Genomic DNA, 12,252 nt, shown 5'->3' with positions numbered 1-12,252 from the left:
TACAGATACAGTGGATATAAAAAGTCTACACACACCTGTTCAAATTGCAGGTTTTTGTGATGTAAAAAATGAAACCAAGATAAATCATGCCAGATCTTTTTCACCTTTTAATGTGATGACAGAATGCAAGAGAAAAACAAATAGAAACTTTTTAGGAAGAAAAAAAACCCTTATAATAACCTGGTTGCACAAGTGTGCACACCCCTTAATACAGCACTCATAATGCTTGTTATTGTCGTTTTGGGTAAACACAGAGCTCATCTTGATTTGGCAATTTTATCCTGGCAAAAATGCTCCAGTTCTGTTAAACTGAGAGGGGATCTCCTGTGCACAGCACTTTTAAAGTCATTCCAGAGGTTTCTGATGGGGTTTAGACCTGGGCTCTGACTGGGCCTTTCCACAAAATTGATCTTCTGAAGTCATTCCTCTGCTGACTTGGACTTGTGCTTTGGATTATTATCATGCCAGAATGTGAACCTTTTCTTCATCTTCAGCGATGTAACTGAGGTGTCTTCAGGTTTTGTGCCAAAATAGAGCTATTCATGTCTCCCTCTCTCTTGAATAGAGCCCTAGTCTCAGCTGAAGAGAAGTAGTCCCATAGCACGATGCTGCCACCACCATGCTTCACCATGGGTATGGCATTCTTTGGGTGATAATCTGTTTTAATTTTGTTCCAAACATATTCCAAACAACAGTTTGGAAGACGTCATGTTCTTGGTAACGTCACTGTGGTGCCTGATTTTCTTCGCTTGTTGTTGATAATCTTCAATGTTCCATGGTCCAGCTAATGTTTTGGAAATTATTTTGTTCCCCTCTCCTGATCGCTACCTTTTGGCAATGAGATGTGGTACAGTGGTGCTTGAAAGTTTGTGAACCCTTTAGAATTTTCTATATGTCTGCATAAATATGACCTAAAACAACATCAGATTTTCACACAAGTCCTAAAAGTAGACAAAGAGAACCCAGTTAAACAAATGAGACAAAAATATTATACTTGGTCATTTATTTATTGAGGAAAATGATCCAATATTACATATCTGTGAGTGGCAAAAGTATGTGAACCTTTACTTTCAGTATCTGGTGTGACCCCCTTGTGCAGCAATAACTGCAACTAAGGCCAAGTTTACATTAGACCGTATCTGTCTCGTTTTCTTCGCGGATGCACTGTCCGTTTACATTAAACCGCCTGGAAACGCCGGGAAACGGGAATCCGCCAGGGTCCACGTATTCAATCCAGATCGTGTCTGGTCCGGTGCTGTGTAAACATTGAGATACGCGAATACGCTGTGCTGAGCTCTAGCTGGCGTCGTCATTGGACAACGTCACTGTGACATCCACCTTCCTGATTCGCTGGCGTTGGTCATGTGACGCGACTGCTGAAAAACGGCGCGGACTTCCGCCTTGTATCACCTTTCATTAAAGAGTATAAAAGTATGAAAATACTGCAAATACTGATGCAAATACTGCCCATTGTGTAGTTATGATTGTCTTTAGGCTTGCCATCCTTCCACTTGCAAGTGGTAAGTGATTTGCACTGGGATCACACAGTCCCGAATCGGCTCAGTCCCGAATCGTGGCTCGTGCACTCCACTCGCGCACTGTGTGAGCTGCGCAGGGCCGGAGTGCGCACCCTCCAGAGGGCACTCGCTGTTCAGGGCGGAGTGATTTGGAGCGCAGGATGCCTGCGGAGCCGAGCGTATCCGTGTATTGGTGTTGGTGTGTGCACGCAAATCGTGTATTGGTGTTGCTGTGTGCACACTAATCGTTTTAAAAACGTTAATCTGATGATCCGCTGATACGGTCTAATGTAAATATGGGCTAAATGTTTCCGGTAACTGTTGATCAGTCCTGCACACCAGCTTGGAGGAATTTTAGCCCATTCCTCCGTACAGAACAGCTTCAACTCTGGGATGTTGGTGGGTTTCCTCACATGAACTGCTCGCTTCAGGTCCTTCCACAACATTTCGATTGGATTAAAGTCAGGACTTTGACTTGGCCATTCCAAAACATTAACTTTATTCTTCTTTAACCATTCTTTGGTAGAACGACTTGTGTGCTTAGGGTCGTTGTCTTGCTGCATGACCCACCTTCTCTTGAGATTCAGTTCATGGACAGATGTCCTGACATTTTCCTTTAGAATTCGCTGGTATAATTCAGAATTCATTGTTCCATCAATGATGGCAAGCCGTCCTGGCCCAGATGCAGCAAAACAGGCCCAAACCATGAGACTACCACCACCATGTTTCACAGATGGGATAAGGTTATTATGCTGGAATGCAGTGTTTTCCTTTATCCAAACATAACGCTTCTCATTTAAACCAAAAAGTTCTAGCTTGGTCTCATTTGTCCACAAAACATTTTTCCAATAGTCTTCTGGCTTGTCCACATGATCTTTAGCAAACTGCAGATGAGCAGCAATGTTCTTTTTGGAGAGCAGTGGCTTTCTCCTTGCAACCCTGCCATGCACACCATCTTGTTCAGTGTTCTCCTGATGGTGGACTCATGAACATTAACATTAGCCAATGTGAGAGAGGCCTTCAGTTGCTTAGAAGTTACCCAGGGGTCCTTTGTGACCTTGCCGACTATTACACGCCTTGCTCTTGGAGTGATCTTTGTTGGTCGACCACTCCTGGGGAGGGTAACAACAGTCTTGAATTTCCTCCATTTGTACACAATCTGTCTGACTGTGGATTGGTGGAATCCAAACTCTTTAGAGATGGTTTTGTAACCTTTTCCAGCCTGATGAGCATCAACAATGCTTTTTCTGAGGACTTCAGAAATCTCCTTTGTTCATGCCATGATACACTTCCACAAACATGTGTTGTGAAGATCAGACTTTGATAGATCCCTGTTCTTTAAATAAAACAGGGTGCCCACTCACACCTGATTGTCATCCCATTGATTGAAAACACCTGACTCTAATTTCACCTTCAAATTAACTGCTAATCCTAGAGGTTCGCATACTTTTGCCACTCACAGATATGTAATATTGGATCATTTTCCTCAATAAATAAATGACCAAGTATAATATTTTTGTCTCATTTGTTTAACTGGGTTCTCTTTATCTACTTTTAGGACTTGTGTGAAAATCTGATGATGTTTTAGGTCATATTTATGCAGAAATATAGAAAATTCTCAAGGGTTCATAAACTTTCAAGTACCACTGTACATGCTTTGTAAGTTTTTTGCAATTTATTGCTTCAGCATTCAGATTTCAAGAAAATCCTACAGAAACTCTTGATCTTTGTTTGGGGTTAATCAGAATCACTTCATTAATGACAGATGTATGGTAATTATTATTTCCAAGTGACTGGTTAATTGTAAGCACAGTCGTATGACCTATTATAAAAGTGTGTGCACATTTATGAAACCGGGCATTGCAAGTTTTTTCTGTCACCATTTTTTCTCCTAAACTGTTTACCTCGCCCGCTACGGAGTAAGCAGGGTGAGGTATTGTTTTCAGTTGGGTTTCTTTGTTTCTTTGTTTTGTCATTAACTATATTACGGGAAAACAGCTGGATCAATCTTCATGAAACTTTCAGGATAGATGGGCATTGGTCTCACATAGAGCCTCCAACATTATGAGGGTCATCCAGTCAAGGTCACCAAAAAGGTCAAAATCGTTGTTGTTGTGGCTACTGCCGCATATAGAGGTGTTAGCCACCATGTCATCGTGCTGTAAGAATGTAAGAGTGTAACAATCGTGCACTGCACATGCGCGTACACATGTTCCAATTAAAATGGCCAGTGAGTGTATACAATTCAGGTCACCATTCAAAATAAATGGACTAGACTAAAGAAATCGCTTTCAGACATGTTTATGCTTATTACAGAGGGAAAGCGCGTTCCACTGAGCTCTAGCGCCGGGCCTTTTCCAGGAAATAAGAGTTTGGGTCATGGCGACAGCGTGTGTGTGTGTGTCAACCTCAGTTCGGAGGTTTCAGTTTTGAAAACTGTGATGATACACGGGGCAACTTTTTGGGCAATGTTGCTGAGCAATGTTGCTGGGCAATTGCGTTTTGACTCTTTTCTATTGAGATTGGGTAATATTGTTTCTTTCTGAATGGTTTTGATAATCTCTGGCAACTTTTTGAGATAAGCCAATCAGAACGCGAGTATCGAGTCATGTGACCTCCGGTGAGGTTCGGATCAGAAATTTCAAACAAATATGGCAGCCGCTCAGTGTCAGTGGAGTGAAGAGATGGAGAGACTCCTCATCTGTTTTTATGCCGGTAAGTTGTTATTTTAATATTCTATATGGAGGAATTTACCGCACCAAAGCTCTAAAAAACAACAGACAGCTTGATTAAATGGTCACAGCAAAAATTAAGACATCGATTTTTTTTAGCTAACTGTAAACTGCCGTTGCTAACTGTTGTTGCCCATTGTTAGTTGCCCTGAAAAATTGCCCTGTGTCTCACCTAGTTGCCCGTTGCCAGCAACATTGCTCGGCAACATTGCCCAAAAAGTTGCCCCGTGTATCATCACCATAAGAGGTAAGAGTAGAATAATATAAAGTACACACACTTGGTATATTTTACTTCTCTGATTTTTAAATTGTTCATTTTTGTGGCTACTGCCTCATAGAGTAAATCTATATGCTATATTTACTGTATAGACATGGGATCAGAAAACAATTTTATTTATAAGCAGTAGCCACATGTACCCATAGGGTACCTATTTTTTTCGTGATATCTTCCTTCATATTCATCATAAGTGCTACTGGGCGAGGTTTGTTTTGCCTGGCAACACTTGTTCTGTTTGTTTTTCACTTGAGCATTGTTGGTTGCTGTAGCCTCTGAAAGGTGGAAAATGATCTGACATGATTTATTTTAGTTTAATTCTTTACATCACAGAAACTTGCAATTTTAACAGGCATGTGTGGCTTTCTTCTTGTAACCACTTACACTGAAAATAAATGATTTATCGCATCAATTTATTGCACTTATCCATCAAAAAGAACAGCAGACTTGTGTTCTTAGAGCATCTGTGTTTGCAAATATCTACAATCCTTTAAGTGTCAGGAAATTATTATATTTCACCTTGGTTAAAAATGTTAAATGCTACCTGGGTTTCCTCCTCTTTTAGGAGTCGTTTAAAGATGTTCCCAGTCAGAATACTCAGTTTTTGAAAGGATGTTTGTGTCAGATTTTCAGTTATTTTGAGAAACATCTGCATTTCTGATCGGAATGCTTCAGGGAAACATTCTCAGTAAGAATTCCAGTAGCATAACAAGAACACATTTCATCCAGCTGCTTGCTTTTGGCTGTGGTGACCTCCTGACTACATCATTATTCAGACTTTTTTTTTTTTCCAGTAATCAAAGCGCTTTGTGTCTTGTGAACTTTCATGGTATGTACAGTCGTGTGCAAAAGTCTTAGACACATGTAAAGAAATGCTGTCGACCAAAAATGGCTTAAAAATAATGAAATGAAATGTTTCAACATTAAAAAAAAACCTATAAACAGCAGTAAGCCATAATAAATGAAACAAAGTCAGTATTTGGTGTGAGACGACCCTTTGTTTTAAGGTACAATGAGTGCAGTTTTATAAGGAAATGAGCTGTAGGTTTTACTGAGCATCTTGCAGAAGCAGCCACAGTTCTTCTGGACACTTTGTCACACTCGCTTCTTCATTTTGCACCAAAACCCAGCAGCCTTCATTATGTTTTCTTTTTTAATCTGAAAAGTGCTCTCTTGTGTAACACGCTGCTTAGATACAAACTATTTTTCTGCAACATTTCATTTTGTGCTGGGAAACAAATGTTTGGACTCTAAAATGTTTTTGTACCGACTCGATAATGTAGACGTCATAAAATAGAAATCTATAACAAAGTTTGTATGACAAAAATAAAATAAAATAGGCCGCTTAAGATTTTTGCACCGTACTGTATGCATGTTAGTCTGTTGTCAGGAATTGCAAGAATATCATTTCTGTTTAGCAGCTCAATACAGCTGTTTCAATAAAGTATGTTGTGACAAGAAGTCTCCATTCTAACTGATGATGTTCTCCACAAGGCTTGTGTCAAAGTTGCTCAAGTTGCACTCGTAATGAAAATATCCTTTTTCCACAACAGAGACAGCGATGTAAGTAAGATCAACTACATGTATGCTCAGTATGTGAAGAACACCATGGAGCCACTGAACATTCCTGATGTCACAAACCTGATGTCTGATCAGCGATTTCCTTGGACTGTGAGTAATCACAAGAAAAATTCTTCTGGAAAATGTTATATAAAAGGATGATCTCATTCTGGGGTCAGGAATTTTCCCATAATCACAGTCCTGTCATGAATTTCTTTTCTTCCTACTCTCGGTGCCCATCTTAAAAATCTTGTTTATCTTGTCGTGGAGTTTAATTCACTGTTTACAGAAAATCAATGAATGAATCACTCTCTAAAATCACTCTGTTCCAGAGTGAGAACCCAGACTCCCCAACCTACCATGTGAAGAGTTTGTTGTGCACACCCATTAGGAATGGGAAGAAGGATAAAGTGATAGGTAAGTCTGTGTTAGGGTTCAATCTCCACCTCGTCTGTCCTTCTTCCTGTTGGTCATCGATTACAAGCCCGGAGAAAGAGAGGAACGAGACACACAGTTGTGCAAATTTTTGTGGTCTATTTAATTTTCTTTCAAACAGCTGTAATGTTTAATGGAGGCTAGTTACTAATACTGTTAATAATATAAATACGTTTGTATCTATAAAATATGGACACGAGTGTTTTACTGGGAAATCCACCACTTGTATTTTTCATACGAGCTACATTCAGGACATGGAGATCCAAAACCATGACATAAATCTCTATAAGTCACTCGTGAGGAAATCGAATTGTTTATTTATATATACGGTTCCTTGTGTGTTGTATGATACACAGCGGCATGCACAGATAGACACGAGGTGGTGCTCAAGCACCTGCCCCTCTGCCCTCTGTCCAAAAAAGTGCCCTTTTGAAATTTTTTTTTACAGTTTACTGAGGCCAATGTCGACATGATCTTTTAGAAAAGCCGCGGCATTAAAAGCGTGTTTGAAAATAATGTCCCGATGTGTGCCCCCTCCGCACACACACCGGACCTCTGTCTCTCTTGCTCTGTCACGTGAACAAGCGTGCAGTGCATTCAATGTGAGGTTGCAGCAGCATAGCGTCCTGGAAGCCACGGCCTTGTCGTAGCGCAGACAACACATCGGGCAGTCAGTCAGCTCTTCCCCTGCCCCACCAGCCAGGTAACACATGAATCGAGTGAAAATGTATTGTTTGCCCTCTAAGCCCAAGCTGTAATTATTTTGTCGTGAAGTAGCCCGTCGCATACAGAAACAGCTGCACATGGCAGCCTTTGCCAGCTTATTTGCTCCCTTTCCATATGGAGAAACAAACTGAACAACATTTTAAATGTAGCCTAAACCATTGAGGCAACCCCACTCTCCATCAATTCCGACCTGTTTTTATAACATGATTAAGAATATCACGTTATGCTAGTATGCACGCCATTATGCAAATAAAGGCGAGCTCCGTTGAGCCCATTGAGTGTGTATATTTCGTTACAAATTTTAAGATGATCTCACAGAAATCTGTGAATAAACACAGTCTTGAGACTCAAGTCAGTGACGGGAAGATCAGACTTTCAGACTTTATCAGACTTTTTAAAGATGGAACTACAGAAAAATACCCAAAACTTTGATATGATTATGAACACAAGAGGAGGGTTAAATCTCAGACTTTTATAATAAGGTGTTCCACATGCGCAAAAAAGTGCCCTTTTTTCCCCCCAGAGCACTTGCCCCCCAAAATGTCTGTGCACTCCACTGATGATACAGTACTGTATGTCCTGTAAGAACCTCATGGCCCAGCCAAATTCATACACTAAAACTGAAACAGACATGTTCTCAAATTATTCTGACTTTCAGATGTCTACATTTTTTCTCATGCTTTTTCAAGTGACGTCATTAGAAAGCTTGAAAGACACCATCATATTGCTGGGTTAAATGACACACACTAACTGCTGCGGTCAGTCCTGAACAGTACAGCTTCATTTCTAAAGCACTCACTTGATTTTAATAGCCATCATTAGCAATCATTTCCGTGGAAATTCCATTTCCACGGCTGCCAAGCCATGACAAATCTGTCTACTGCATTCACTGTGTTTTACGCTGTTTGTTTACTGTGAGTACTGTGCTTTTATTTATTTATGTAGACACGAGTGTTTTACTGGGAAATACGCCACTCATATTTTTCATACGAACTATACCTGGGACATTCAGAAAAATATTTTCCAGTACCTTCACTCATGAGGAAATCAATGAATTGTTTTGATAAATTTGTGTCCTTTTTGTTTGTGAATATGTCTAGATAATAAAAAGAAAAGCACACGCTGTCTTGAAGATATGAAGTTTATCTTCTCGTGTTCAAAAATTCGTATTTTTCGTACGAAATACATCACGGCTCTGAGTAACATATTTAAATAATATTGGCTGGCATTGAGTGGTATCTCAGATATATTCCATTCAGCTAGCATGATATTGAACGAGTCGAAGACAAGTTCAAAATCGTGCTAGCTGAATGGAATATATCTGATATACCATGAAAAAAAGCCATTATTATTATTATTATTATACTCTCGGGGCGGCACGGTGGTGTAGTGGTTAGCGCTGTCGCCTCACAGCAAGAAGGTCCTGGGTTCGAGCCCCGGGGCCGGCGAGGGCCTTTCTGTGTGGAGTTTGCATGTTCTCCCCGTGTCCGCGTGGGTTTCCTCCGGGTGCTCCGGTTTCCTCCACAGTCCAAAGACATGCAGGTTAGGTTAACTGGTGACTCTAAATTGACCGTGAGTGTGAATGGTTGTCTGTGTCTATGTGTCAGCCCTGTGATGACCTGGCGACTTGTCCAGGGTGTACCCCGCCTCTCGCCCATAGTCAGCTGGGATAGGCTCCAGCTTGCCTGCGACCCTGTAGAAGGATAAAGCGGCTAGAGATAATGAGATGAGATATTATACTCTCTTTTCCAGTTTTTCGATGTCCATTGGTATGTTTTTCTCTTGTAATCAGAGGGGAACCGTCAAGGCCTTCAGAGAAGGCCCAAACATATCAGCATTTCAAATGTTATATTTAATTTCTTTCATTTGTTCATTGATTTAATTCTTTCATAATTTCATTACAATTATTCTTTTCTAATTTTGCCTCATTTTCTATCAAATTTGCTTCAGAAATGAAAGGGTTACTGTCTGAAAACATTAAAATTGAGTTATCCAATGAGATTTTTTTTTGGTTTGTTTGTTGTCTCTATCCTGAGAAGAGTTTAGAGCCGGCTCACTCATTGGTTAGGACTTCATTGCCGGGACAGAAGGCCATGGCAATGTATGTTTATGTAGGAGGTGACAGATGAATTAACCAATCAGATTTTGATTTATAGTGAGAGGGACCAAAAATGTATCACCCTCGGCCTTCGAGAAGGCCAATGCGAGCTTAACCGCGAGTCGGCGCTGTCAGCGCAGCAGTGAAGTCACCTTCCAGCCGGTGTAGTGTTCATCAGTAGTGTTAGCAAATGCTAATAAAGCAGTCAAGCCAGTGCTATCGAGAGCAAGTAGCACAGGCTAATGACCTAGAAACTAAGATTTCTGTCTCCAGACTCTTCTCCCATGCTCGCTCGCTACAGTATTTTTCACTCTGACTTAAGTGTTCATTTCCCTGTGTAATTTACTGAGTTACTTTTAAAATCAACATTGACAGCTACACACAACGGAGCGACCTGGCAGCCTGCTGCTAATCCCTTGCAAAATCCTTTGCCTTGTTGCTTTTTTGGTGTCTGGCTAAGCTTTGGCTGAGCTGAAGTCCCAGCTCTAATAGTAACAGTTCGCCACTGCTTGTAAATATGTGTGAAGAATATCTACTGAAGGTTTGGTAGCCTTGCGGGTGTTCAACGCATCTTTAGTTTCAGTTTTTATTTTATTTATTTAATGCTTACTTACAGCATAGATAATCCTGGCACTGGTTTACCCTAGTCTTTCTCTTTCACAGCGAACAAAAAAATGGTTCTGTGCATGCGCAGCAGAAAAGTTTCTCATTGGATATTCGCATCAGCTCTGATGTGAGGTCATGTTGTCTTGACAACGTGCAATATCATAAACCATATTCAACACTCATTCTCCATTGGGTAGAGTGACATAATACACGTAGGATCAGCAATATGTTAACAATATTGCATGCTATCAAACCAAATGAATGAAACCCGCTAGATATTGCTGTTTTTATTCCATGGAAAAGTGTCCTGTATGTCTCATCTCATCTCATCTCATCTCATTATCTGTAGCCGCTTTATCCTGTTCTACAGGGTCGCAGGCAAGCTGGAGCCTATCCCAGCTGACTACAGGCGAGAGGCGGGGTACACCCTGGACAAGTCGCCAGGTCATCACAGGGCTGACACATAGACACAGACAACCATTCACACTCACATTCACACCTACGGTCAATTTAGAGTCACCAGTTAACCTAACCTGCATGTCTTTGGACTGTGGGGGAAACCGGAGCACCCGGAGGAAACCCACGCGGACACGGGGAGAACATGCAAACTCCGCACAGAAAGGCCCTCGTCGGCCACGGGGCTCGAACCCGGACCTTCTTGCTGTGAGGCGACAGCGCTAACCACTACACCACTGTGCCGCCCCTGTCCTGTATGTATAATAATTAAATAATATTGGCTGGTGTTGAGTGGTATATCAGATATATTCCATTCAGCTACCATGATATTGAATGAGTCGAACACAAGTTCAGTATCATGCGAGTGGAATGAAATATATCTGATATGCCATGAAATAAAACCAGCCAATATTATTATTATTATTATACATTCCTTTTGGGTGTTCAACGCGTCTTTCTCTTTCAAAATTCTCTCAAAATCTTACGTGTTTAACGAAGCAAACCTGGCAGCCATGTTTATTTACAAACTGTTACAGTCGCTCGGTAGCGCAGAAGTTTTACATCTCAGACGTGTGACGTCATGGCGTCTTGACAGCCATGTAAACCATATTCACCGCTCATCCTCCATTGGGTAGAGTGATGTAATACATGTAGGATAAGAGATGTGCTAACAATATTGCAGGCTATCTAACCAAATAAATGAAACCCGCTAGAAGGGAATAGAATACATGTTTTTATTCCATTGAAAAAGTGTCCTGTATGCATAATAATTAGCCTTAGATTATGTATAGCTCCCAACCATCCAAGTCCCTGTGAATAAGTTTCTATTATAAAACCAATAACATTCTAGAATGAGTGCATTAATATCAACATATCTTTTGAATTACAGCCAACATTACGGTCACGGCCATGCTGGTATAGGATATTGATCAACACTTCCTAATTTGAGAACTGTGATATAAATGGTATAAAGTGTAAATAAGAAGCATGATGAATATTTCATCTAATTTAAGCCAGTATCTCACTGGGCTGGGACAGTCTGCGACTAGTTGGAGACACAACAATTCTGATAAAATATGCGAATTAGCGACAATTTTCACTTGGAATTACACCGAATTGTTATTCGCATATTTTATCACAATTGTTGTGTCTCCAACTAGTCGCAGGCTGTCGCAGCCCAGTGAGATACACTCGCACTTCCTGTTTTACGGAAACTGACTTGAGAAGGGTTCGTGACGGCTTTGCGACACATTTGCGGCTATTTTGAGAGAAATTTTGTCGCACTAATTTTTTTTGAACATATTCAAAATTTCAGCGACGAAGGAGCAACACTTTGCTGCTCATGCGAGGAAAGTGAGAAGCCCCACGGATGTTTCAAGACACTTTTGAAACTCTCTCGCGAATGACGTGCGCAATTTGTCGCAAGCTGTCGCAGCTCAGTGAGATACTGGCTATACTCTATAGTTACCTGAAGACCCTTATCACTAAACATTAGATATCAAAATATACCTATTTGATTTATCATTCACACAAAGGTGTTTGCCAGTTGGTCAACAAGATGGATGAATCTATGGGTGAGGTGAAGGCCTTTAATCGGAACGATGAGCAGTTTCTAGAGGCCTTTGCCATCTTTTGTGGGCTTGGCATCCAGAATACTCAGATGTACGAGACTGTGGAGAGGGCCATGGCCAAGCAGGAGGTCACCCTTGAGGTCAGTATAATTTTTTTTATTACTAAATAGCATTTTAAAAAGAACAAAAAATGTAAACATTTAAGCAGTGAAACCCGACCGGTGTCCCATCAGGGGTTAAAGGAACAGTCCACCGTACTTCCATAATGAAATATGCT

The 12,252-nt window shown here is 40.8% G+C and overlaps 1 protein-coding gene across 4 annotated transcripts in view; it reads left to right on the top strand.

The window, feature by feature from the left end:
• Positions 1-12,252, top strand: part of pde5ab (phosphodiesterase 5A, cGMP-specific, b) — a 133,440-nt gene that overhangs the window by 89,144 nt on the left and 32,044 nt on the right. For all 4 annotated transcript variants that reach the window (XM_060933485.1, XM_060933478.1, XM_060933468.1 and 1 more), the window contains exons 8-10: positions 6,077-6,194; positions 6,416-6,500; positions 11,940-12,115. In XM_060933485.1, coding sequence (XP_060789468.1) covers positions 6,077-6,194; positions 6,416-6,500; positions 11,940-12,115 — 379 coding nt within the window. The remainder of the gene's footprint in view (positions 1-6,076; positions 6,195-6,415; positions 6,501-11,939; positions 12,116-12,252) is intronic.

This window comes from Neoarius graeffei, chromosome 1 (genome assembly GCF_027579695.1).
Source record: "Neoarius graeffei isolate fNeoGra1 chromosome 1, fNeoGra1.pri, whole genome shotgun sequence".
Lineage (NCBI taxonomy): Eukaryota > Metazoa > Chordata > Actinopteri > Siluriformes > Ariidae > Neoarius > Neoarius graeffei.
This window is presented reverse-complemented; position numbering and strand designations above follow the sequence as displayed.